The 27,755-nt window shown below is 38.1% G+C and overlaps 1 protein-coding gene across 1 annotated transcript in view; it reads right to left on the bottom strand.

Annotated features, from left to right (window-relative positions):
* The window catches only part of PIEZO2 (piezo type mechanosensitive ion channel component 2), a 320,085-nt gene that overhangs the window by 181,614 nt on the left and 110,716 nt on the right, over window positions 1-27,755 (bottom strand). The window contains exon 3 of the mRNA XM_051612156.1: window positions 23,583-23,708. Coding sequence (XP_051468116.1) covers window positions 23,583-23,708 — 126 coding nt within the window. The remainder of the gene's footprint in view (window positions 1-23,582; window positions 23,709-27,755) is intronic.

Raw genomic sequence — 27,755 nt, 5'->3', positions numbered from 1 at the left:
CCTTCCCTCTTGGGTGTCAACCACACCACACAGCTTGGTATCATCAGCAAACTTGCTGAGGATACACTCAATCTCACTGTCTGTGTCTCCAACAAAGATGTTAAACAGCACTGGTCCCAATACTGACCCCTGGGGGACACCACTTGTCACCTGCCTCCATTTGGACTTTGACCCATTAAATAACAAGAATTTCTTCAGTAGCACATTCATATACAAGAAATTATGGATAAGAGAAACAAGGATAGAAAACTAGGAAATGTTGCACATATACAAGAGGAACATTAAGATGACAGAAAACTAGCATCATAATGATGGTATCTGTGACTCCACCAACATTTTGGAATGCATGTTTTTTCTCTGAAATTGCTTTGTTATTTTTTACATAGCTTTTTCGAAAGATAATAAAGAACCATTTCATTCACAGATTAAGGACACACTCACTTAGTACTAAGGAAACACTCACATAGAATTAAGGAAACACTTGGATAGTATTAAGGAAACAGTCGCATAGTATGAAGAAGACAGCAACTCATTGTTTGTAGACCTGCCCTATTCAAATACTTCAGAAAAAAAACCCAAATTCTTTCAGCGGCTAAAAAGACACGAGATACAAAGACCTAAAGTGATGTGTGAAGGATGATATCCAGAGTAAAATTCTGAAAACTGTCTTAAGATGTGTGCAACCTTAGCACACTACCTTCCACAGAAGCAGCAAACAGCAGTTTCAAACTCACCTTCTGTTTGCATGCTATTAAGAAAAGGCAGCAGTGACTGCACAAGGCAACAAGATGTTTGGGGCATGAAAGCTGACACACTCCCAGAGACCTCTGCAGAAGAGAAATATGGATGCAGAAGGACATGGTCCTCTGGGTAGCAGTGAGAAGCAGGCAGTAGACTCAAACAATCAGGGAAAAGGAAATGCTTCCAACAGATACTGGTTTTCACTCCTAGCAAATTCAAAGATGTTTTATCTAGTTCAGCTGACAAGCACAAACAAATAAACACTGAAGAAAGGGTTTCTTCCATTTTAATTTTCTTTGTCTTTGCAGAGCTTAAAATGTTGTGATTTCACCCAAATTTTCTCAAAGCAAAGCTGTAGTGAGAGCTCAAAGCTCATGTGAGAACTGGAAGGGCAAAGCTCTCCAGCATTCCAGTTCCCCTCCCACAGTCAAGAGACAGTCAACTGTGTAGCTATTAGCTCAGGGTAAACGGAACACGCAAAAGAATTCAGGAAAACAGAAAGTGGTGAGGGGTCAGTCTCAGACTCAGCCCAGTCCTTCACTTCTAGATATTTTAAAACATGGCTGCCACTCCTTGGGTGAGGAGCCCACAGGGACAAGGAGGTTGCAAGGACAAGTTTGGGCAACTGGAGTCTCATCAAGGCCCCGAAGAGGCATAGCAGTGATGCACCAACAGCAGAGACACTCCCCACTTGCTCCCATGTCTCTCTGTCAACTCACGAAGCACATTAATTTTGGTGTCCTCTGCAAAGACAGGAGAGACCAGCATTCCTCTGCACACTTGGAACTTTTACTGGATTTCATTGCCCCTGGCAGAGGGAAAGAGCCACCATTATTGATCTGTGCCTTGCTCATGACCCATAAAATGGCCACAATTGAGCCACTAGAAGTGCCCAAAGAGATTTCCCAGGGATCCAATGCTATGTGATTGTGTTCAGTCCCATCAATAAAAGACTGAAGGACTGCATCCAGTATACTAGCAGATTATTTCACAACACTTAATTAGTTTTCATTAGGAGGCTACAAATAGCATGAGAACTATCAACAAATTAAAAAAATCACCAGGTTGCCTAATAATTTCCATTTTCAAAGCATTCCACGCTTTTTGTCTTGCATGCTTCAAATACATTACAAATAGCTCACTCTTTTTACAGTTACATTCTTAATTAGGAGTTTTAGGAGTAATTTCTCCCCATTAAGCTTGTTTGGCTAAAACTAAGCCAAAAAAACAGTAAAAGCACTGAAACTTTTGCCATTCTCATAAGTTACTAGATGACAAGAGTGATCTCACACTTACTTAAAGTGTGCTTATTTTGTCCTCAGTGCAATGTGTTCTATTGAAGTGTTTCATTAGGGTATTAACACAGTCATACCTTTTGAGAAAATACTGAAGAGGATGATGAGCGGTAATAATTTCCTACTCAGCAGGGACTTCCATGTTACAGAAATCACAGGCAATTTAGACATCTGACTCTTAAACCAATTTTAAAATCAAGTATTTTATTTATTCATGTGCTTCTTTGTTGCCTTTTGAAGTGATATTGGTTGCTTTCCTTCAAAGACAGGAGGCCAACAACAGCAATGCTTCAAAGCTAGCACCAGTTGGCAAGTTATCCCAACCCAAGCAGATCAGAAGACCTGGAAGCTCCCACAATGAGATCAGGTGATGGAGCACAGCTACAGTCAATGCCCTTAGAGAATACGCAGTTTATAAACCATCTTCATGGGTACATTAAAAAACATATGGGAAACACTCCTGTTGTGCTCAAAATCAGACACGCCAAAAATGCGACAGTTCAAGACAACTTTGTATGAAGGATACCAGCTCAACTTCCAAAAGCATGTACCACATCCCAAACTTTTCTCTGCATCAGTTTTAGAAAACTGCTTCAACTGAATGTAGAAATTAGGGCATCTTGGCAACATTTTCTGCAAGGCATAAAGCCTACAAAATTCCTTGTCTTTGCCAGCTGGAATGCACTGACTGTATTTTATGTAGTTGCAAATGTGAGCTATTCACAGCAGTGGGGGAGACTGTACCCACAACAGGCTGAAAGAGAAGCAAAGAGGTGGGGGAGAGAAAAATATATTCAACAGGAAAAGTGATTGAAAAGTATAAAAGTGATCAATTTCTAACAATGAACAAGTCATACATAAAACCATTTATTTTTATTGGAAAGACATGTAAATGCCAAACTCTGCACTAAATCTAAACTTAATTTAGATCTAAATTAATCTAAACTTAATTTAATCACTTGATTTAATCACTTGGATTGACTTCTTTAAAGACACTTTGTATGAGAACAAAAATTAACTTCCAGTCTAAAACCTGCACATCACCTCTTCTAATGGCTATTCTGGACAGGTGATATTGTGGCAGAAATAATAATAAAAAAAATTCTGTCTCAGTAATCCTTGTTTGTATTTCATACCAACACTTTGGAACATTTCTTTCTAAAGTCAATTGATGTAAACTAGCAAGACTTCACCAGGGCTCTCAGTAATATTTCATCCACCTTTAAAAATTATATTTTCTAGGGTTGATTTCGGGTAGTTTTTACACCTTTGACAACATCACCATATCTGCGTGAGACTGGAGGGAAAAAACATAGAATGTTTTGGCTTAGAAGTGACCTTAAAGATCACCTAGTTTCAACCCCCTTGCCATGGGCAAGGACATTTCCCACTAGACCACATTGTTCAAAGCCCCATCTAGTCTGGCCTTGAACACTTTCAGGGTATTGAAAATTATGCCTAACTGGGCCTGCTTATGGGGAAAGAGGACTCTAGAGAAAAGGGCAGAGGACTCCTTTTACTAATAATTAAACACATGGAGATGGCAAGAGGGACTCACTTCAAGAGAATGCTGCAATTGTTTGTGCTTGCAGATGTTTGTGCTAAAACATCTAGCCTCCAAAATCAGTCTGCAAAGCAGGTCATATTGAATCACAGCTGGGATCTCAACTCTCACTCCAGCTCAGATTAAACCAAGCTGTAATGTTAGCCCCATCTATAAGTAGCCAGGTGTGCTCCCACTGTCACTTCAGTGGAGGTTTGCTGACAATCAGCTCCGGACTGCAAACACTTCCCATTCCTCCCTATGCAGAGGTCCAGCAGGAGAAGAAGTGATTTATGGAGGCTGCTTTCTGCTGCTGACGCAGCTGTGCGTGGGCAGCTGTGATAGGAGGGCCAGCTCTCCCCAGAAGGTACACAACCTGTCCCCACTGCAAAACGAAGTATGTCAGCTAAGTGTAGTCCAAAATGTCAAAACTCACTGATAAAAGTTGACTACAGGTATCCATTATTATCTCTGTGGTCCACATATAATAACACACGTCTCCAATACGCTTGTTTAAAGGTTCATTGTAGATACACTAACCTGAAAAATATACTTTGTTGCTAAGTGGTTGAAAACTGATGAGATTTCCAGCACTTCAGCAGAGGTCCTGGCTGGTGGCAGTCAGCCTGAGATACATCTGAGCTTTTCTCTAACCAGTTATGTAAACAGTCTATGCATTGTCCACTGTTGCAGCATAAATAAAACATGAAAACTACTCCCATAGACATGGTTAATTGGAGTATACTTACCGAGATAACAGATTTGTTATCACCTGGCCAAGCACTCAGTAAATCAAAACAAAAGGAACTACATGGAGCAAGGAAGATCTGGAATGTGTGATCGATCCCTTGAGAGGATTCAGAAAGCTATAATCTCATATGGACCAGTCTTCAAAACCCTGCATAGGTTTTTTTTGTTTGTTTGTGTTTTTTGGTTTGGATTTTTGTTTGAGTTTTTTTTTGTGGGTTTGTTTGTTTGTTTGTTTTGTTGTTGATGATGTTGGTTTTGTATGGGGTTTTTTATTTGGTTTTTGGTTTTGGGGTTTTTTTTTAAGTGTCAATTTTAGAATAATTGCACTCATCCTTAACAAAGCAGCAACATACAATAACATGGTTGGATAGCTTAACAAACATTTCATACAGCAAAGCTTGCAAGCTACTGGTCAGACTGGAAAAGTTGTGACCAAACGCAGTTACTACTTGACAGATATTTGGAGGCCTCCATTAAAGACTTCCTGCCTGCTGCTGCACTTTTTAAAATGTCAGTTTTACTATCCACCGGGTACACCAGAAAAGGCACCCAAAAACCAGCCCAACATAATGGGATCTAATTTTATGATCTGAACAGTTGGCCTTTTTAAAAGGGGGAAACCTGTTGCTCAAAAAAAAAAAAAAATTCAATTTCACCTTACATCTTCTAGAATCTGAGTGAATCATGTCACTAACAAAAGCAAGTCCTTACTGCTACTGTTGCTTGTCCTTTACAGAAAAATAATGAAATGATGGTAGCCATCTCTTCAACCCTCAAAAAAACAAACCACACTCCTCCTCTGCTTCCTTCTCCTCCAGTGTTGCTCAGTGCACCCTAATATTGCTCCCCATAACACGAGGGAAATTTAGGACTCTTCATGGCCATGGCTTGAAACACTATTCATGCCAAAAACTTGAGAGAAACAGAAGTTTTGAGGCAAACAAAGCCAACCTTTCAGAGGAAAAACCCCCAGAACAACCCACAAACTTAAAAAGAAATTCCTCATGCCATTAAGGCTGGATGTGCAGGTAGAGAGATATGTTTATGTTCTACATCCCTGTTCTCCACCTCCTTGCAAGGACAAAGATTATGACCATCTCAAAGCCCCTGCACCTCGATCAGCCCCACCACCCAGCAAGTATTCACTGCAGCTGTGGAAGAGGAATTGTATCGAAATTGCTCAAGAATTTTGCTCCTGTCTCAAGAGGTAAAACCTGGCCATTCTAGTTTAAGAAAAAAAAAACAACTTTCAAAACTACTTATGTACAAGAAAAGGAGATGTGGTCCTGCAGGTTATTAATTATTAAACTGACTTATTTTCTCATATGGCATTAGTTACATGTCACTTGAGATCTTAAAGCATTTTCCAGCTTTACGTAAATATCTGCTCAAGTCAAAATTATGTACAGAATTAAGGATTAATTCTTGAGAGAGATTTTAGATCTGAAGTACATTTTTTCCTATTAGTGCCTCATAACAAAGTCATTGTTGAATTAGTAACGCATTTGTCAATCCCAGTAAGCATTTATAGTTAATACATTTTAAAAAATTACTGCTCCACTTCAAAACCTGCATAGTGAAAAGTCTGGCATGAGGTTCTAATTATCTGCTAAACATGAGTCATGCCAAAACCAGTGGGACAAATCGTATCTTAACTCCCCAAGCTAATGTGACCCTGCTGAATACAGCTTCCCCGCATCGTGGCACCAATCCTGCGAGCAGAGCGCCCAGAGGGGTTTGTACAGGTGCAGCAGCTGGCCCAGGTTCACGACAAGTTGAAGGGTGAGGGTGTGAACTGCAAAATGAGAACAAATCCAACGAGCAAGCTCAAGCGATTCAGCTGAAGGGGTCAAACCTCTAAGAGGAATAACTAATAGCTTATTTTCTGCACCACAGACGGCAAATAAATATGCACACTAAGTTTAAAATAACACCTTATACTCCATACTCATCTGAAGAAAGATAAAAAAAAACACAGGACAAATGAGTGGCTTTTGGTTGACAGGTTTTCAAATGTGAACTCTGGACCCTGAAAGATGCTAGACACCCCTACCTCCTGCCAACTGACTGCTGGCAGTGAAAAGGAGAAGGACTCACATGGGATTTTTTTTTTTTTTTTTTTTATTTTCAACCTGTTAAATAATTCAGGGCTTATCTCTTGTGCAGCTGTTCACCAACAGATTTGTGTGCTGATGTCGGTGCTGTGGGCAGAACTGGCTACTTTGCTTTGAGAGGTGAATGTAACATTATATTACATGGTAAGCTGAAAAGTATGCATTAAAATCTGTCAGAAGGCAAATGGACACATACTGAATTGCATGCGAAGCAGTGAAGAATTGAAAGTATAAAAAGGAAAATAGTTATTTTAGTATGTTTCCAACACACATGTCAACGGGAAACCCAGGAAAAAAAAATCTGCACTTTGATTTATGCACAAAATCATCAGGGATCTAAATGACTTGTCTTAAGAGAACTTGCATTTTTTGCAATCCTACAGCAGGAACTCAATTCTCTAAACTCACTTTCTAAATTCCAGGAAAATATCTTCTCTGGTGGATTTGCTGGCATCAGCACTGTCTAAGGGCCAGGTAACAGTGGGATCCAGCTGCGCCGGGGGCTGTAAAAACACAGAAATGCACAGACAGTGCTTGCCTTGAAAAATCAGCAACCCAGACAGGACACAAAAGCTGAGGGAATTGTTGAAACTCAATATATTAGGAAAGGCTGAGAGAAAAGGAGGGTCTAGTCTCTGTTGAGGTGGTGTGCAATACCAAATCACGATGTTAAGTAACAGGCTTCTACTGCTTCTCATCTTTCTTCAGACGGCTGAAAAGTTCTCTTTAGGTACTTCTCAAGTGACAGACACACTGTCCATCTCACTTTCATCAGGCCCAAAAAATCCATACATTTCTCAAATACTCTCCCTTGTTCTTTCCTCTTTGAAATTGTCATAACAGACTACCTGTGTTCTGGAAGATCTCCTCTGCTTCCATGCAAACCCCACATAAAGTTAGAAAACTAGCACTTATTGACTTCTTGAATTACTGTATATCACATCTCTTCCCCTCTTCATCCTATTTGCACCATTAGTACTGGAAGTCTCTGAAGAAGACAATTTGTTTCACTGCTGTTTTCACCAAAGTGCCTCAACCCCTCACAAGTGGAACCTCTGTGTGCCTGAAATGCATCAAAGCTCCTGGCTGTTGGAAATTACCCGAGAGCTTTTGGAGCAAGCTCGTGGTGTGCATGCCTAGAAAAGTGGATTTGCCAAGCAGTGATATCAAGATTATGAGACTCAAATTACTACCAAACCAGCTTTTTTTATTTTATTTTACTTTCAAGATGTTAGGGACAACAAAAATACTCAGGTCAAATGCTTACGTGACAGCCTGTTTAGCAATGGCATTTGCAGTTCTGCAAGAAGTGTTAATGTTGGAAGACGTCCTTGCTGATCTCAGGAAGCAGAAACCAGGAAGCACACTTAGAAATATAAACAAAAGGAGAGTTCAGCATGACTGAAAATAAGGTGTCCAATTATCCTAACAAGCCATTTATCTGTAGCCAAGGGGCTTGGAGGGAGGGGGATGATGTCTACACAGGATAACTGTGGTACTGCAAAAGGAAATGTAGCACAGAAGAAATTCAAATATAGCATGTAAAGATATGTTGGGCTAAGTAACATAGATCCAGCTAATGAATGACACTTTCACAGAGGCTGACTTATGTTTAGCATATGGATAAAGCAATTAGCCAATTAAGAAAATTACATTAGATGAGAAGAAGTAGTAATGGCACAATTAACTCAAAATTAACTGATTTTACAGATACAAAAGGAAACCATAGCCTGGTTTCTGTGGATTCAGGCTGCTGAGCAATTGGACCCTGCTGTACTCTCTACATCCTGGTACACTTGTCACTCTACTGCCTTACAGTGAATAAATACAAATGAGGAAAACACTCTTTTTATCAGTTCTATACCTGAAAAAAGTTAAATAAGCTGAAAAAGGCCAATCAGTCACCTATTTGAGGGACAATAAACTGACCAACATTATTGGCACCTTACTTCTTGATTTCTTTAATGTACCACAACACCTCTTTTGTAGGGAAAAAAAAATATGTTTTTTTTGTACCAATGAAATAGTATACTATTAGTAAACTATAGTTTCTACTAGGAAAAAACATTGAGTGAGAGACAAAACTAGAATGTGAAAAATTGAAGCAGATATCTGCAGGAAGACCTCTGAGATAGCGCTATGAAATCTGCTCCTGCAGGTACCAAGAGAAGTATCAGGGTAAACAAACAGGTTAGAAAGTGGGTCACTGGCTCATTAATTGTGTTATAGCATGAAATAAATACTCACATGCATAAAAGTTTCCTTCCAAGGGCTGGCAGACAAGGTATGCTCAAGGCTAGGTGGTTGGTAAACCGCAATAAGAAAAAGCTGTCTATGCAGGGAAACTAAAATCTTCTTTGCCTCCCAGCAACTAGTCAATCTCTTGTGCATCAGGGACTATAAAATCTCCATGGTCAAAGCACATCAATCCTGAATTAAATGTGTTCTTCCATCACCTGGATGTATCTGCACAGCCCTGATGATATTTGCTGACAAAATCCAGTCTAACTTATTGTGAGCTGGGATAATGACATAAGACCACACCTGATCATGGTCTTTGATTATGCCATTTGTATAAGAGAATCTCAGACCTTTGCTTTTGACATATGTTGAGCACAACTTGGCTGTCATCCTGTTGAAAGAAACTTTCTAATAATGGCTTCAAAAATTTATTTTATGAGATACTTCATTCTCCTCTTCACCTACCCACAGAGCATGCAGTGACTGAGGAACTCCATACAGTTCCTGGCAATATCAATGAAGATTTGATATCAAGGAAACTGAATTGTCACAAAACTCCAAGAATAACAACTACAAATGGATATTTGTTGACCGAACGCCAATGTTGAAACAGGAAAGTGACATCCAATTCCCAAGGCACAGCAACAGCAGAGCTAGACCAGTCACAGAGGTCTCCCAAAATAGTACAGGGTACAGATGGAGCCACACAAATGCTTCTAACATAGAATAATTGTAGTGTGCAATAAGTTTAATGAAGTTTAAAACACAAGCATTAAGTGAGAGATTGTCATGCCAATTAAAAGAAAATTCACATGAAATAGATGTGAACATATGAAAACATATGAAATGTATGTGAACCTATGAAAATGTATGTGAATGCTGCTCATTTCAAAACCTCTATTATTTCACTCTAACCTACATAAGGATGCACAATATTTCCAGTAATGGAGATCATCATTGAAAGCCTAGCCAAACACTGGAAAATACCCAGAGAGATTATGACCTAACTATCCACATCCTGGACTAAGAATTTCAAAACAAAAAAAAAGCCACTCACAATGTTATTTATGCTGAAATACTTCCCAGCTTTTCAACCATTTCTGAGTTCCAAAATATACTAATAACTTTCATAGGAATACATTTCATTTTAACAGCTTTCATATACAACCTCCAACTGAGGAAGGAATAATGAACAAAAACATGTTAGGATAAAGTATCTAGAGCAGAGAGCTCCTGTTGGGATTGATTTACATCTGAATGGATCTAGCATCAGAATTTGGAAACTGCAAAAGTCTATATTTCCCTCTCCAAACTCAAATTTTTCAGCTTAAAAACCTTTTCAGGCTTCCTAACAGCTTGCTTTGTAGTGTCTTCTGCATCCCATATGCTAGAGGAACGGGTTTTAGCAATATTAGCAGAAAATTGTAGAGGCCAAACTTTGTGACCACTAACCCAAATATAGAGGATACTACCTCAGAATTAAAATACGTCCAAAAAAAGGTACAACTCCAAGCTGAAAGTAGCTATTTGTACCCCAAACGGCAACATTAAAAACCCCCTCTATAAACATGGGATCACTTCGGCAGTGATCCTAACTGAGAGAAGAGAACATGACACTGAAGGTTTCAGAGTCAAATACAGTCACTGTGTAACATACAGACAATGAGGGAAGGGAAGCAGAGCAAGTGAGAAATATTTTTCCCATTTTCCATAATCTGGTGGTTTTTTCCTCATCTCTAAAATCTCAAAATCCTGTTAGCAAATCTTAGGAGACTAGTATAATGCCATTCCCCAAGTTACATGTCATAGCTTTATGAATAAAGAAGAAAAAGCAAGAATCTGTGACTGCTTTTGCCAAATGCGCCTTGCACAGTGTGGGTAGATACCCAGCTAAGCCTTGTATTCTGCCTCTGTGAAACAGTCTAACAATGCACCTTCTGCCTGATCACATGAAAGAGAACTCTTGTTATACACATCAAAGCTTTAGAGAGCAAAACAGAAATCTAGTGCATTTAGGAAACAGTGAGCTACCAACTCTCAGGAACTCAGCATCATTGCAGTCTAGGCATTGGCTTAGCAGTACCACCAGCAATGATATATTGCTTTTATGACTTTCAGGTCACTGCTAATAAGACGTCCAGTTAAAATTAAATATCCTTTGCATAAATTAATATCATAATAAAGTGTAAATGCCTCATAGTTCTTACAATAACTGTATTACTGTACAATAAAATATAATTCTTGTCAAAGGAAATAAAATAACTGAATTTCATTATGTTGTTGATACTCAGTATTTCCAAATACTTTGAAACTTTGGCTAACTTTTGAGAAGTATATGAAATAAATAGCTACCACTACCTAAAAAGTGAAACTTTTTGCTCCTCTCCAAGAAAATTAGATATCAAAACACAAACGTTAATTTTTACCGTTTGACTAAACACATCACCTGCCAATTCAATACAGTATGCTGTATAACATTTCACTCTTTGCTCTAACTAAAAAACCCCCAAAAATCTACAGGAACAAATGAGAACTCTGAAGAGGAAATGTGAGACAATTTTCTTATTGTTCTTCAGAATGACATAGGATAGATGTGGAAACCAATCTTTGATTTTTTGCCAGATATCTGTGGAACAATATTCCAGCTTTGTTTTATGTGGCTGTGTATTCTGCCTTACTCAGAATTTTCTTTCTTAGTCAAATATGAGATAATGTTGACAATGTTTCAGTGAGGACATGACACATGATAAAAATAACTTAAAATGCAGAACATGGGGTGAGTCGTGTGTGGCTGTAGAACTAAAACACTGGGCAGAACTGTGGCTCACCCCTAGATGCCAACAAAACAAACCTGATCTCAACCAAGCCCTAAAAGTTTTCATTTACAAACTGCATAAAATTCTTAATGACACTTAGGGGTGGGACTGGAAATTGAAGGTTTCTTTGAATCAGCACTGTGGCTAAAGAATTATTCCTGTATGTCAGTTCCCTCCCCAAATCTTGCTGAGGCAACAGCTGCTTGAGTAGTAGCCTCAAGGACTGCAGAAAAGCAAGTCTACTGTTGACACTGAGCTGCTTAACCAGAGACTGCTGGACAATATGCACGTGTATCTGATGACTTTGCCCTTTGCTTTCACTCATCTCCTCCTCATGTACATTTCATGGCTACTGAACATTCGACCACAAAGAATTACAACATATCATTGCTGTTCAAGATCTCTGTTCTGCAGGTAACATCGATTACTATGTGATAACAATACTAAAATTATTTATTTTTTAATGAAAAAATCATTGAAGCATTGACTTCTTTTTTTTCTATTAGACCTCAAAGTATTGCATTGCCTGTAATCTTGTCTGTTTTATAACTCTCTGTGCATTTTTGGAATCATCCATACTTGGGAATCAAAGAAATTGTGCTTCTACACCACTGTTCACTAAAGAGCACCTTTCTTCCTCACTGGTACTTACAGGTTTTTTAAACTTCGGACAATTTCACTAAATTCAATTTTATTATTGAAAAAACAGTGCTGAAATGTCTCCCACCTGCTTAGCAAGGTTGCTTAATTGGGTAATTTAATCAGCCTGATTCCTGAAATGGCACAGGTTGCTGGATGGTACTAAAACTTAATAATCACAGAAAGCTCCTGCTGTAATGAATGAGGCCCCTGAAGATGAAAACGTGTGTTTATATAAAGAGAAATAAAGTAAGCACATTCTGATAGGAGTTTAAAAGTCATCCCTCGCCCCCTTCATACATCACTGTTTGCTAACATTTCTGCTAGTCTTGTACTTCACTCTTAGGCAAACAGCAAAATCAGGTAGCCAAGAATAAGGTGAAGGGTAACTATGAACCTGGGAGAAACTGGAAGACCAGACTGTGAAACTGGGAGAAACTGGAAGACCAGACTACGAAACTGCAAAGGAACTGGGAGACAGGAAAGTCCTTAAGTGCTATGAAGTTGGAACTGTTCCCACCACAACAGCATCACCTTCAATTACTTTTTACCCTTGGGATTTTGGTCTTGGGTATTAGTTGCTGTTTGGGAGTTCTTACCTCACATTTGCACGTATACAGGAAAAGTTAGCCACAAATAACAATTTTTCATCTCCTTTCTATTAAAACAGATAGGCAGGGAGGATTCCAGACTTTTTTTGTACTTTCACCAGCATGTGTTGTAATTGCACTAGTTTTATACTGCAGCTGTGTTCAATTAGCACTAGACCACCGCACCCTCCAGGTGGATGTAAATTTTTAGGACCATTAAAATCCAGTTCAGCACCTAAACTAAGGACTGTATTCTAAGGATGATGGTAAGTTGCTAGACTCTACAATGGAGCCTATTCTGGTTGTAATTTGAGGCCTTTGACATTTGTACAGTGGAGGTAAGAACATGAGTTTTCTCATTAAACATTACATTTTTCACAGACAAACCTGCAGGGTCGAGAAAAATCAAGAATTTCCTGGAACCTGCTATGCAGCCACCTGTGGCATTGCCAAGAAACCACAGGGACACAATTCATGACCAGGTCAAACCCTGCTGGTTCCATAGGATGAGTTAAAAATTGTCCTTTTGCATTTCAATGTTCTAAACTTGTGTACCAAAAAGACCCTGAAAAAGAATTTGCTATATGACATTTATTGATCATAATGACTTTGTAAGTAAGGTGATGCATGAACAAGAATGCATAAAATGTTGTCAGTTATCATTATGTCCTTTGGATTGGGGGACTGGCTGTCTTCTTTTGAAATGTATGATGGTATACATAACAGAAAAACACTAGAAGGAGTTTTTATTAAGTAATGCATTAATGTACTCTGAATTTTATTACCCCAAATTCCCCTCAGGAGAGGCCTGAGATTCTGGTTTCATTTTGAATGACCTTTCTTTTACAGAGTATAGTAATAAATTCAGGATAATACACCCCAAAAAGCTTGATAAAAGTCTTATCAGCCACAGGCTGGAGTGCATCATAAATGCTTTTTAGTGTTTCACATTACTTCAATGTGAAAATAATGGTAAAATTGTTTTCAGTTTTAAAATAGGCATTTGGCATCACTGATGATATGTAGAAATCAATGATCTCCAGAGATTCCTTCCAACCCCTAACATTCTGTGATTCGGTGATTCGTTTTACATCACAGATTTCACAAAACAGCTCAGTAAAACTGGATCTTTCAACTCAAGCTTAATCTTGAGTCAAGACCTGGGTTTTGTCCTGAGCAGCTTCCAGCTTAAGCTGCCTGGGGGAAACCACATGCTGGGGGTCATGCCGTGCCAGGGACCACCCCTCATAGCTGCCACCTTCAAGCACAGCACCTCGCCTGTGCTTGCAGCTGAGATGCCCAATTAGTGGTCCAGCCATGGCAGAGTGGCTGTGGTGGGCAGCTGCCATCATCTCAACCGAAATCTGCCCTTTGTTTCCCAGCTGAGACCCATGCTGCTGATGCAAAGCATCAAGAGGTACAGAAGGCTGAAGCCCAAGGGCTCACACCAAAACTCCCTCAAACTTAAAATGTGGGCACAGACACAGGCAAAGGCTCCTACTGTTACGCTAACGAATTGGGTTTTTAGAAACACTGAAAATGATTTTGTGATAAAGAGCAATACATAAAGATGTAAACAGCCAAACAGAAGAGACATCCTCAGAAATAAAGTGAAATATTTATTCTCAGTGGAAGGCATTTGTCTAAACAGTGTCCAGCACACAAATATATAGTTTCCTATTCCTGAACAGTAATTCTGACTAAGACTCCCCAGTAAAATATTTATGTTACAGTGATATGAAAGATCAACAAGGGAACGTTTAACATGGTGCTTTGCACCAGCCCAGAGATGCTGGTTGCTAAAGCACTGTAGTGTTGGTCCCTACACACCCCATACTGCTTTAGCAAAACATTGCCAATGAGTCAAGAAAATCACTGCAGAAGTAGGACTGGTGTCACTGGGAAGGTCTAACCCTACAGACAAGTTTTCTCACTGTAACTGTGTGAGAAGCCTATTTCTGACTTTGCTTGTCTTTAAAACTTTTCAAAATATTGGGACTTAGAAGCAGTTGGCCACACGTACTGTCTGATAAGTTTTTCATAGGAAGGTTAAGCACAGAACTAGGGACAAGCAAGGGAGAGGCTACTTACAAAAATGTTGAAGGCTACTCCTTGCACGTGTGCTTCTCAGTTTACTAAGAGCACTAACCAAGAGTATAAATCAACAAAACAGTTACTTTCTTACTGGGACATAAAAACTCCAACTGCCCAAGTCTGTATCAAAGCACCAAAAGGCTTGCTGGGTGTTTCCTCAGGTGCAAAACAAGAATATCTTTGGAAGTCCACCACCTTCAGAAACAAGCTGTATACTCCATGGGCCACCCAGTGGTTTCCCAGCTCTTTTCTCCAAAGCAGATCTGACTGTGAAAACCATAAACTGTGAGTGGCAGTAAGAAGGATCACCTCTTGTGTCAGGTTCTCTAAATGGAAGAAAACAACTGAGTACGCTAACATCATTACAAAGTAATTATATACATTATACAGAAGCTGTTATATATCGAGACTGAAAATGAGTGTTTAGAATGTTGCTCTGTTTTCACATGACAGCATGTAAGTCCAGAAATAAAGACTCCGTAAGTACCATGAATACCAACTTTCTGAACTGCCAGGCACTAACATCCAGCAGGAAATTAAGCAGGACTTATCATACACGCCTAAGAAGCAATTACAGAAGCTTCTGTTTCCCCAGTCATAAATTTTCTGGCTGCATAAAGTTGCAGAAAAAGTGTTGAAGAAATGCCGACATTCAGTGTTTACTGAATTAAAGGAAAACTAACTTTCACGTGCAGGATAAACTATTGTTGCAAGTTCCTGGGGAAGCAAAAAAACCCCCACGCTAACACCTTTGACTGATTGAAAGCTTATCACAGGATGTGTTCCACATGCTATATACTCTTGAAGTGACAGTCAGAAATGTTCATTGATATTACTGTACAACCTCCTGCCTTTCTAGGACCTTGTATAATGAACATATTTGTGTCACTGCAACCTGATCTCACACCGATTTTTACAGAGAAACATTCTTTTTTGTTCTCAAGTTCTGCTTAACTCCACAGAAAAATTCCTTTTGACATATTTTGAGACTCAGACATTGCATATCACCTACACAAGAAACAGCACACTATGAAACCAGAGAATGATAGGAACTACATTATCTTTTTTTTGATTCATGCCTCCTGCCTTTCTGTCATTTGTTAGATTTTCAGAAGTACTTGCCATGTGAATATTATGACAGGAGCTTCTGCTGTTGAATGCTCTCCTGCAACCTATGTGTGCACTGCTTGTGCTAATCTCTGCAGAATTTTTCTCAGAGGAGATTTAGATAAAGAGTTATTCATTGCTTTTAAGCTCATTATTCTGCAGGGATAGTTGCTGCTAAGAGGGAACCTCTGAAGAAATCCTATCTTCATTATTCTTCAAGCTGTGTTAACTCCATAACCCCCAGCCCTACAGCCAGCTTCTGCTGCAGGTCATACAGTACAAACCACTGAACAGGAAAAGCCCTTTCTTGGAGGAGTTTACAAGCTAAATCAAGGCAGGGTTTCTCTCAATTCACATGGCCATAGGCAGATGGAAGTACCACGAAGGGACAGTCTTACTGCATGGGAAAAAAAGGACAAAATCCATATATTGATTTTGAATAAAGAACAGTAGCTTTCACAGTTCCCTTTCCTTTTTATAAAGTGACATTAACCTGTATTCTGGAAACATTCTCAGCTTCTCATATGCTCAGCCTTTAGTATATTGCTAATAAAAACAGCAACAGAGCTGCAGATAGCTTGGTGAGGACATACCACCAAACAAAACACTTGAAGTTGCTGATCTCTCTGAACAAGAAGTCTTTCCAGGTAAGAAGCTGTCTGTACTGATTTAATAATCAACGAAGACTGCAGCTCAGGACTTCAAAAATATGTGCGTATCTAAATTCCATTAAAACTAGACTTTTATATTGTGGGATTTAGTATTGTCAGTCTTACATGGATGACAGAGAGCCATGCAGAATCTGTATGATATCTTCTGTTAAAAGAATGGTGTATTTTATTTTTTTTTTTCCCCCACTCACCACTCTGGAACTCATCTAGTTACATTTATAACACTGTTATCACAGGCTTACACAATATCAGATTCAATTTATATATCCCCTCAGTGAAATGCCATTCTGACTCTTCTGCAGTATTACATTTGGTTGTTTCATCCTACAAAAACTTCGCTATATTGGATATTCCACAGTTGTTACTGAAACACAAATTCATTTCTGAACCTTTTCTCCTTGCTGCTTGTACAGACACCACACAAATACAATCTAACAACTTCTGTGATAACACAAGGAACTCTTTCTGAAACATGTAAAGGCTTTTTTTTTTTTTTTTCCTCAGCCTTTGGCCAAGATTGTAACCTGTGAGCTGACACACACAAATATTATCAAAATGCAAATATTCAGCAAGTTAATGCCCACTCTTAATGGGATAATGTTTTCAAACTGAGATAAGTCTACAGACAACATCCATTTTAGTTTCAACTACAACAGCCCAAGGCGATTGCTAAAGAGACTAAACAGTTCAGTCTCTACATGTCAGAATAAAGAAATGTGAAAAATGCAGCTATGAAATCAAAAGAAGGGCTCAGGTTTGAGGTAGACTCTTGACTGTGGAAATAAAAATTTCACTAAATGAAAAAGGAAGAGTATGTTACACATACGATTGAGGTGACTGATCTTACAACTTTGCAGCTAAACCAGTTGTTTGGAAGGCACCTTCAGCATCTGCCTAGACAGTGAGAAATGAACATGTTTCTTATGGAAGAATGAGCAGGTTTGCCTGGGATGCAAGTGCTTGAGCACTGTTTAACATGGGTAATTGTTACCTTCAATTTTGGTAAGCAAAACCATCCCAGAGGACACAGTGACCTTTTCAGCATTAAAATGAAACATTTATTTTGCTATGACTTCTGCTCAGAAGCAGCCACTTCTTACATAAACTTACTAGTTTTCTTAGTGTCATATGGATTAATTTCTTTCCATATGAAGCAACACTTTTGAAATTAAAATTGTCAATATTATCAATACAATGCATGGTAAAGAAATTATGAGAGTATATGTTTTATGAAATAGTATTTCAAATTGTCAATATTTTCGAAATATTTGTTTTCAAGGCAGCCTCTTGTGAAATGGTGTGTCCAAGCAGCTGACAAGAGCTCATGAGATATGCTCAGGCTCCAAGCAGGAGTTGGACCAGTAAGCCATGGTATTTGACAGACCTGCATGCATCTGCCACTTTGAAATAAAAATATGAAACTTGGTATGAAATATCCTAATTTTTTTGCCCCTTTATAAGTAAAAGCAGCATCTTTATTTCCAATGGGTTAATAAATCCAACTAGAAATACAACAGCCTTTACAGATGCAGTACTTTTCAAAACCATCTCTACCTTAAAAGCATATAGTCAGGAGAGTATAAAAGGCATGAAATCTCACCAGGTATACAGGGAAAAGTAATTAGTCATTCCTATGAAAGGTCAGTTGCAGTCCCAAGTCTGAGTTTTCAATAAATGGTAAAATCTAATTTATTTGTACTGCGTATTGCTGCTTCTTAATATAACCTAAAACCTCAGGGACACACTGGTAGTAATGCAAACAGAGAATGGTCTTTTAGCCAAGAATTAATTTCAAAATTTATCTAAAGTCGAAAGTTATTATGATTCCACAATGGTGGCATGCATTTGTTTAACATTCACCAAGGCATACTGGGGACAGAGAAGTATCTGAATTTAGTTCCCATGATCTAACAGAGAAGCTATTTAAGCAACTTGGTGCTTTAAGCATATTCCCCCTTTTACTTCACATAACCATTTCGTAAACAAAGCACCCAAACTATACACAGTGAACAAATGCAAAGATTCATAGAAAGTTTTTAAAATTATTTCAAGGAATCTTTTTCATCTGCATCAGATCTATTATTTGATGTATAAGAAAAAGACCCAGTAATACCTTAGATGCTCCTTTTGATATACTAGCAAACACTGAATACAAATTTAATTTGTGAATAGTTGAAATGTTCTTAGTTGCATTTCTCATGGACTAAAATACTGTTCTGAAAGAATAAGCACTTCAGTAGATCCACTTGCAGAACTCAAGACCAAGACATGGTAGAGTGAGCACAAAAAAAAATGGATGTGCACCCCTGTAACTAAGAGAAAAGAAATTGAGTATTATTACAGACTAACTAAACACAAGAAGAGGATACACTTACAGAAGAGTAGTATGATGAGGAGTAATTGCACACATTTATTGGAATTAAATGAGTTTAAAATTAACATTGTGGAAAACATTCCTGCTGGAGGAAATACCATTTTTAAAGATGTTTAAATTTAGTCCTAGGAAAGAACTATAGCATGCATTCTGAAGAATGTGCCTCGCTATTACCTTGTGATCTAATCTTCAATTGCCCATCTCACAGATTCTATACTCTGAAGACATTATCTAATCTAATAATCAAAATTTTATTCCATCAAAAATATAAATTCAATAATGAAATTGTATTACTGCATGAATACTACTACTTCTCAAAATCGTATCTGTCGTATATGGAGATAACATTAGTGAAACAAGACAGATTACCCTGCTCTTGATGGCTTAAGAAGATTAGCCCAGCTCACCCTTTCTGTATTCCTTGCTTTCCCTTCCTATACAAACTCTGATTTTAAAAAGAAACTATCTAGGAGGTATTCAATTTTAGTTCCATACAATGCAGCTGTGGCTAATCAGAAACCTTTAATTAAGCTAAATAAGAAGTTCTAACTACAAAATTGTGTTAGTGCTAGACAATACTCACGAGGCTCTGAAGAAACAAGAACTCTCTGTTTGCTTAACATTTTTAAACCCATCAACCCACCAACATACATCTCCTATATAACTTTAGAGTATGCTGTAGCATTTTGTAGCCGTCCTGAAAGAGAAGGGATATGAGCTCTGAAAGGGAAGGGGATGAAAAAAATAACAAACAGAAGAAGCTAAACATTCCAAGCGTTACTTATCCCAAACATATCTATCAGCTGCTTTTGAATAATACAAGTCAAGGATAAGAGCAGAGTATTTTTAAATGTGCCTGAAATTCTACGTGTCTGCCTTGCTCTTGCAGATTAAACTTGCAAATTAAACTGCTTCTAAATGCAAAAGACAAAGAGATGGTTCTTCTTCATTTCCAAAATGAAATTATAACTGTATAAGGTTTAAGAGGTGATAGCCTGTATCACAACTCTAATTTAAACATTTTTCAAATGTTTCTATAACCAAAAGGAAAATCTTTTCAGAGGTTTAATACAGAAGTGTGAAAAAAACTAAAACCAGAAAACCATCTTTTGATTCAGAAGTTGGCATTTGAAGATATGGAGACAAACTCACCTACAGAATTTGAAGACAAATGTATACCCCTCTCTCACCCATTTCTGAAACTGTCAGGAGTTAGAGTATTAACTACATAAAGGCAACAAATTCAAAACAATGCAGATTTAAGTTTAAACATTTATTCATTCATTTTTGAGGTAAAAATTAAGGAGTTGTAGAATCAGCTTGAATTTCCCTGCAGGATGAAAGCAACAGAGGGAGCAATCATCCTAGAACTTCATAAAATTCTTACATACTTCATCATAGCAAAAATAAGCAATGAAACATAAACTAAAAAAAAATTGAAAGGTTTTTCCTCCTTTCTGCTACAATATTGTTTTTTCCTTTCCTCTTTATATTGTTCTTTTACCCAGCCTAGAAAGTAGTGCATCAAAAGTGCACATTTACACTAATTACTCTCATCACATTTACATGAAGGCAATACACGGTTTAATTTATTTAAACTCAGAGAGATACAATTCCAGCAAAATCAAAACAAAGACTAAATTTAAAGGAAAACCCAAACCTTTTTGTATATTCAAAACTCCTCAGAGGTGATATTTGCAGGCAGCCCCTATACAAAAAGCCACAAGCAAACTGGGAGATAGAACTGAGAATAGTCTAGATGATAAATTACACCATTTTGGAAAAACACAGGGAAAATTAAATTTCCATTGTAATGCAGGAATATTCACCTACATAAATACGGGATTAGTAAAAAAAACCTCTGTTCTGCAGAAAAGTATTAGTAGGTTAAAGTGAATCAAGAATAAATGCTACAGTTGCAAAAAGCACCATATAGCCATGCATAGACAGGGAGTGTCACTTGCAGACATTTGGATAAATGTTATACCTCAGCATATGCTAGTAATTTCTCAGCTGAAATACTACCTAGCTTTGGGCCCTGAAATATCTGCACCACTTGGAGAAAATAGAATTAGACCAAGAAGGTCTTATACTCAATGAGGATAATCTTCCTGGGATACATGACCCATAAAGTTTGGAGGGACTGAAGTTTCATAAAGAGAAGAGAATGAGAGAAAAAAGTACACATGACAGACATCACTACGGCCTTCAAATATGTAACAGGTAATGATAAAGATTAATGGAAAGTTTTTTCTCCATTTCTGTATCAGGCTGAAGGAGCAAGAAAGGATAGTGTCAGAAAAGACTGTAGAATAGTTCCAGCGGGGAACTATTCCCATATAGTTCCATAGGGCTTAAGAGTAAGACAAAAACCTCTGAAAAATCCTTTATTAATATTTGAGCTGGGTCTGGATAAGGAAACAGAAAACTCCAGTCTTCCAGTCTACACTTTTGTACTTCTCACTGAGTGAAGAGTGTTGAATGAACAGTAACCGCTAACTCTACACTGCAGAGATTGTAACACCGTGTGACACTATAGGCACCGTTCTGTCGTTCCTCCAGCCATGGCTTAGCACACTGCTCTACTCAATTCTGCAATGCATTATTCGTGTAGCTGGGGAGCAGGCAATACAGTGGGGCTGTGTCACCAACTAAGCAGAAGGAGGAAAACTACCAAAGGACTTTCTGGAGCAGGAATTCTGTCTTCTCCTCACCTACACAGTACCATGTATGCTCTGATGCCATTTAATTACAATAATTTGTCTTGTTGCCTGATCTAGCAAAAGCCTCAGCCTTTTCTGTCCCCTTCATTCACAATGGTCTTTATACCTTCTTTAACTTCTTCTTCAGCACCCTGGGGGTCCAGCATCCATAATGCCAGCAGCGCATTCCCCTCTTCATTAGCTTCACGTGAAGCTCACCAACTAAACTAAATGGTGCCAGTTTACTCTGCAAACATATTCAGGCACTGAAATGCAGCAGCTGAATTTTTCATATTGCTAAACAGCTAAAACAATCTCAGAAGAGCTTTGATCAGCCACCTTCTCTCCTAAACAACTCAGGCACGGTTTGGGAGTTCCTCTGGGACAAATACTGTCCCCAACAGGCAACTTCAACCCATCCTCTGTTCCCAAGTGGCAAAGAGAGCTTAATGGTGAGGATGTGGATCATCTCATACCACTTGGCCTTGTCGTTAGAGAGCAATCTGAGGGGCATTTGATGTACTACTACAGCCATGCCTATTGTCCTGTGTGGTCCCAAGTAAGGAAATAATTATTAACGGCAGCTAGAAGCTGTTGCACTCAGCAGCTGTTAATAAACAGACAGAAATGGCATGTTCTGTTTCTTCAGGAGTGAATTCTTCAGGATGCAGTAATTATTTTAATCAGTTCCCACTCTAGACCCCAGTTCCCACCACAGGAAGGAAAAAAAGGCAGTGGCTGCACCTCTGTCTCGGACATTCAGGAAATCTCTACTCAGACATACAGTGTCTAGGTCATATAATTACTCTATGTAAAAATAATGCATTTTTAGTCCTAAGAACACAGAACTAAGCAACTAATCCAGTTCATTCAATCAACAATATACATTTTTGAAAAATAGAAAAAATAGTTTCAGACTCTCGAGGTTTGATTTGAACTGACAAAGCCCAAGACATTCCAATTAAAACTGGTATTTCATAAACACAATTATGCCTTTTACTTTAAAAAATGGTCTGAGGTGAAGATGAAATGGTAATGCTCACTCCAAGTTTCCCTAGGATTTTGTTACTCTAAGTCAAATCTTTTAGTTCACATAAGGTTTTTTATGTTTACTCAAGTGGCACGAGCATGCTCTGTGATAAATTAAATGGACATTTACCAAGGTAAGTTGGCATCTTTAAAGGTTAAATGTAAGCATTGTAAGACAATTACAAATAGTTTCTACCTGGAGGTTACATATCTAAATTAATGGATAGATATTTTAATTAACTTCTGTCCCATAAAGAATGTTTGTTTCTGAATTATTGAATAACATTTCCTGAGAGGAAGATACAAAATGTCATGCAGTATATTTCTAAGTAGTGTTTACATATAAATAAAAGCTGAAAATCTTTCTTCCCATACAACACAGGCAAGAAAGACAAATACTTTTTAGGAATATAAATCTTGGAGCCAAAATTTAAAAGTTAAATTAAATTAACAACTTCAGAGAGTTCCATCAGACAGAGGCATAATAGATGGGTAGTGGGGTTTTCACTGCTGTACCTCATTTTATTCTTAATACACTGAATTATGATTGAACAACATGATCATATAGCCACCTCAAGTTCTATGGAGATTTTGAGAAGGCGTAAATGAAGACATACAAGAGACAGTGATAAATCCAAAGAGAATGTATCTCTGGTGGGAATAAAATAGTTAATACACTTTTCTCATTTCTTAAACCCATTTATTCTTCTTGCCCTGCTAACAGTAATTCTTAAAGCAACCAGCTGAGAAACAGAAGCAAGCTGCAAACCCACAGGAGCACAATGCTAAGTGCCTTCTCATCAGCCCTTCACCTTTCAAACCACTGAAGCATTCGAACACTTGAAATGCTAATGAAAACTAAAAGGTTTTACTCACAGTTAAAACCAGGTTCAATAGTTTTTCCAGCTTCAAGACTGTTTATTGTAATCTGAAAGATGATGTGCAGCAGCAGAAACGAAAGACTGGTGAAACACAGAGATTTTAATAATCGTCCTGTATGCCCTAAAAGACAAAATATACAGGCATATAGTTGGTGAATTTCTAAACATTGCTTAAAGGCATTAAGTATAAAACCAGTAAAAATATCCTGACTAAGGATATTTCTACAAGTCAGTTCCACATTACTCATTATTGCTTCCTAAGGGTCAACTTCATAGCAAAAAACATTTAAATTAGTGTCTTTGAGTACTCTTTAACCACAGACCCCAATGACTGCTATTACTGACATTTCCTTTTACTTTTTGGATTAAACAAAAAAGTTCCTCAAGTCTCCAGATAGCAATTCTACATCAATAATAACATCACAATGCTTATCACCATGTTACCTGGTACAAAGAAAATATGGATGATACTTCCAATGAGAAAATAAAATACTAATACTTCTTGAGAAAACAAAAACCTGTTAATTTAATTACGCTTTCAAAAGCAAAGTACACGGGAGGGGGGATAACAACAAGAAAACCTCATGTTGGTTCAGGAGTGCAGACATACTTTCAAATGAATACTTCACTTTGTGCAGTCTGCCCTCTTTCACTTCCTTTAGAAGGCTTTGAAAACAATTTTCAGTACATAGAAGAATCCTGTGCCAGGTAGACTTGGTGATGGTTGCTCAATGATTTATTGGTTATCTATAGCCAAAAGCCAATAAAAAATGTTTGATGAAGGCTTAGAAAATGCCTTATAAATCCTCTAGGAAACACTCAGCTAAATCACAGGCAGCCAGACTTACATGGTATGAATAAATAAAGTAAACCATTAGTATTTCAGAAAATATGCATCTTTAAGTTATTTTGCTGATAGAAGACAACATTTAGTATCACCTTACCTGACCTCAGTGCAGTAAAAGTCCTGTTTCCAAAGTATTTTATATTTCGATTTTACACCACCTGCTTCATGCATTTGAGGATAATTTTTTAATTTACAGATTAAAAACCAGTGCTGCTGGAATTCTTACCCAAGGTTACAAATAAAGCCAAGGCTATGGAGGGCAGAACTAGCAAAGTATACCTGGGAAAGGTTCATTCTCCCTGCAGCCTGTTTCGTTCCTACTTATTCTGTGTCTGTTAGAAGCAGCTACTAGAAAGAAGATGGCAGTTCATATTCTGTATCTAGCCATTAAATCAACTTTTTACTTTATATTTGTTATAGTTCAAGCATGTTGTTGATGGTCCAAAGGGCAATTTATAAAGCAAAGAATCAGATAAACATGACTCAAGAATTTTAGAAAAAGTTATATTTGAACTATTGATTGAACAAAGCATTTCTTTAACAAAGCTGTAATTTTTGCAGTTGTCTTCCTTTTAGGGACTGTAGAAAATGTTGAAAACATATTTCTCAAAATGCTGAAATGTTGGAAAAAAATGTCCTTTTGTACTAAGCTAGAGAAACTTTAAAGGACTATTAACACCTATTATAATAAATAGTGTCTCAGTGTACTGGCAAACACGCAAGGGGAAATACAAAGCTGGAAGGCACCTAGACATGTTCAGTGCAGGTTACAGCATTCATTAAGGGCTGCTCCCTTCATTGGTCATTGGTGGGACAGGACCACCATCAGATCCTATTGAGCAGGAGCCCTTTGCCTGCACCACATTCAGCTGTGCCAGCACAAACTAGGCACAAGAAGTATTTGGAGAAAAGTAAGAAATACCATGCCCTTGATTTCAAAAGTTTTGGAGAGACATCAATAACGGGAGAAACGAAGTGCTAAAAATCAGTGAATTACTGGATATGCAATTTATGCCAAGAAAGAAGTGACAGATTTGGATAAGGGATGAGTTTCAGTTTATAGTGGGGTTTGGATAAACCCATTTGACTGTATTTTTACTGACATTTTTTCTTTCTACTGGAAACTTGATTTTAAATTACACGCAGAAAAAAATTAACTGCATGGATACAGAACTCACATGGTGAGAAAAGAGATAGCTGAAATTAAACTCCTGAAATAAAACAAAGCTCTTTATATTGAGGAAGAAAAATGTCTGTCACCCTTCTTCAGTTTTTATTTACTTTGTTTCACTCACAGTTGCAATCTTTTTGCTAAAACACACCTTAATATTTGTTAATGTTAATGCCCGCAACAACATCTCAGTTGTCCTAACACAAAAGTCCTTAGGGACATGAACAGAAGCTGACTGTCCCACAGAGAAGAAAATACTTATTATTCAGAAAGCTGCATGGTCAGAACAGACGCAAAAGAGAACATTGCTCCAATCCGCATCAGAAATCACAACACTAATTCCTTGATTTTTGTCTTAGATGTATAGACTCCTGTATCTCCATTTAGACTAGACTAAGAAAAACCTCCTGGCAAAACACTTGGGTTTGTAACTTGAGGGCTGGGTTCTGATGTTAGTCACATGAGTGCGGTGCCACAGCAAACTGTGGTGGATGGAAAGGAGAGAGCAGGTTTGCCTCAGAAGTGGCCCGGAAGACTAAGGAAAGTAGGTGTGTTTTCAGGTACAATGTGTTGTTCCTCATGGCACCCAGTGGGACCAAAGCCTGCCATGTGACTTTAGAAACATTCTTGGATGTCTGTCAGGAACATACAGGGAGGATGCTCCAGTCTCCTTGTCCCTCCAGAGGACTTCTGGGAAAGGGATTTCTCCCCTCTGATAAAGCCTGCAGGAAGCCAGTCAGAGTGCAAAGGCTTCGTTACCCTCTTCCTATCCAGCCCAGCTGCAACACTTAATAGACTCAAGAGGGCCAAAAGCTTTTCACATGTGGCAGAGGAATCCATTTCCTATTTTTCAAAGGTAATCCAGCCAAGAGCTGGATTAATTATGGCATGCACCCCCCCAGCCACAGGCATGTAACCTCCATACAACTATTCAAATGCCTCCAACTAGAACTGCTGCCTTCAACACACACATGCACCTCTTGCCTGCCTACGTCACAACTATATGGTGGAACCTGCTGTTCACATAATTTCCAACAGAGAAAAACAGCACATTCATGTTTAGACAGGCAGTCCTGTGATCTTTTCTGCCACTTCTCCCCCTAAAATAGCAGAGTATGACAGAATTCAATTTTTCTGTATGTCTGGACCTTCATGACTTCTCTTAAAGAGTAGATTTAAGAGTGCTTGGGTGTCTTCTTTGAAGCTTTTATTACTTTGTACTGTGAAATCTTTTTTTTTCTTTTTTAATTCAACCTTAATGTTGCATTTTCTGAAGTAAGTTCTGTTTTGTTTTTTGTTTATAATTCTAACAGCTCTTCAGGCATATATTGTACCCCAAACTGCTGCAGCACTCCAATTCTACTTTAACAGTTTTGCTTGGGATTTTTTTTACACAACACTTCTTATTCAGATCACAGCAGATTAAATACCAAAGCACAAGTCATTTTTCACATAATCTTTGATAGCATAGTCAGTGATAAATATTAATGTGCATTAATCTCCTGAACTAGTGACACTTTAGTTAATAAAGATACTCTATTACAGTCATTCAGGATTTATTTTTTAATAAACCACTTCATCAGTAAGTGACAAACATAAAACTAAAGAGTTCTGGGTATGAGGCTTCGTTGCAGTAAACTTCTGCAGCACAGACAGGGTCAGTGCCACAGAATTTGTTTCAGCTAGGAATTTTAAAATCTCAACTTCTTGGTTTTCCATCAGGAAACCGAGCATCACCTCAGAGCCTAGTTGGAACCAGGGTCTTGAGACTTTCATCTCCTGCTCCATGGCTCCACATGTCTGTCAACATTATCTGTATTGTAGATCAGGGCAGCTGGGGGCAGGAATTTAAGAAGACAGTTAATTCAAAATATGTGTCCTTTGGAAAAATCTGGAAGCTTGGGAGTAATATGATCTTCAAGGAAAAAAAGCCAACCATAACAGAACATCATAATTTACTAAATAAAAGAAATCCCACCTTCGGTCAGCTCTGTTTTAAGTGCCTCAACATAGCACAACTAATTTACTGAGATAAATGTAAAAAAAGAGCTCTGATTTGAAGTTCGCTTCTGCCAAAGTTTCAGAGATGATAAAAGATACAGTTGTTTCCAGCTAATCATCAGAAAAATGTCATCACTGAGTCTAGGACA

The sequence above is a fragment of the Apus apus genome, chromosome 2 (assembly GCF_020740795.1).
Source record: "Apus apus isolate bApuApu2 chromosome 2, bApuApu2.pri.cur, whole genome shotgun sequence".
Lineage (NCBI taxonomy): Eukaryota > Metazoa > Chordata > Aves > Apodiformes > Apodidae > Apus > Apus apus.
The sequence above is the reverse complement of the archived record's forward strand: the minus strand, read 5'-3'. Positions and strand labels throughout refer to the sequence as shown.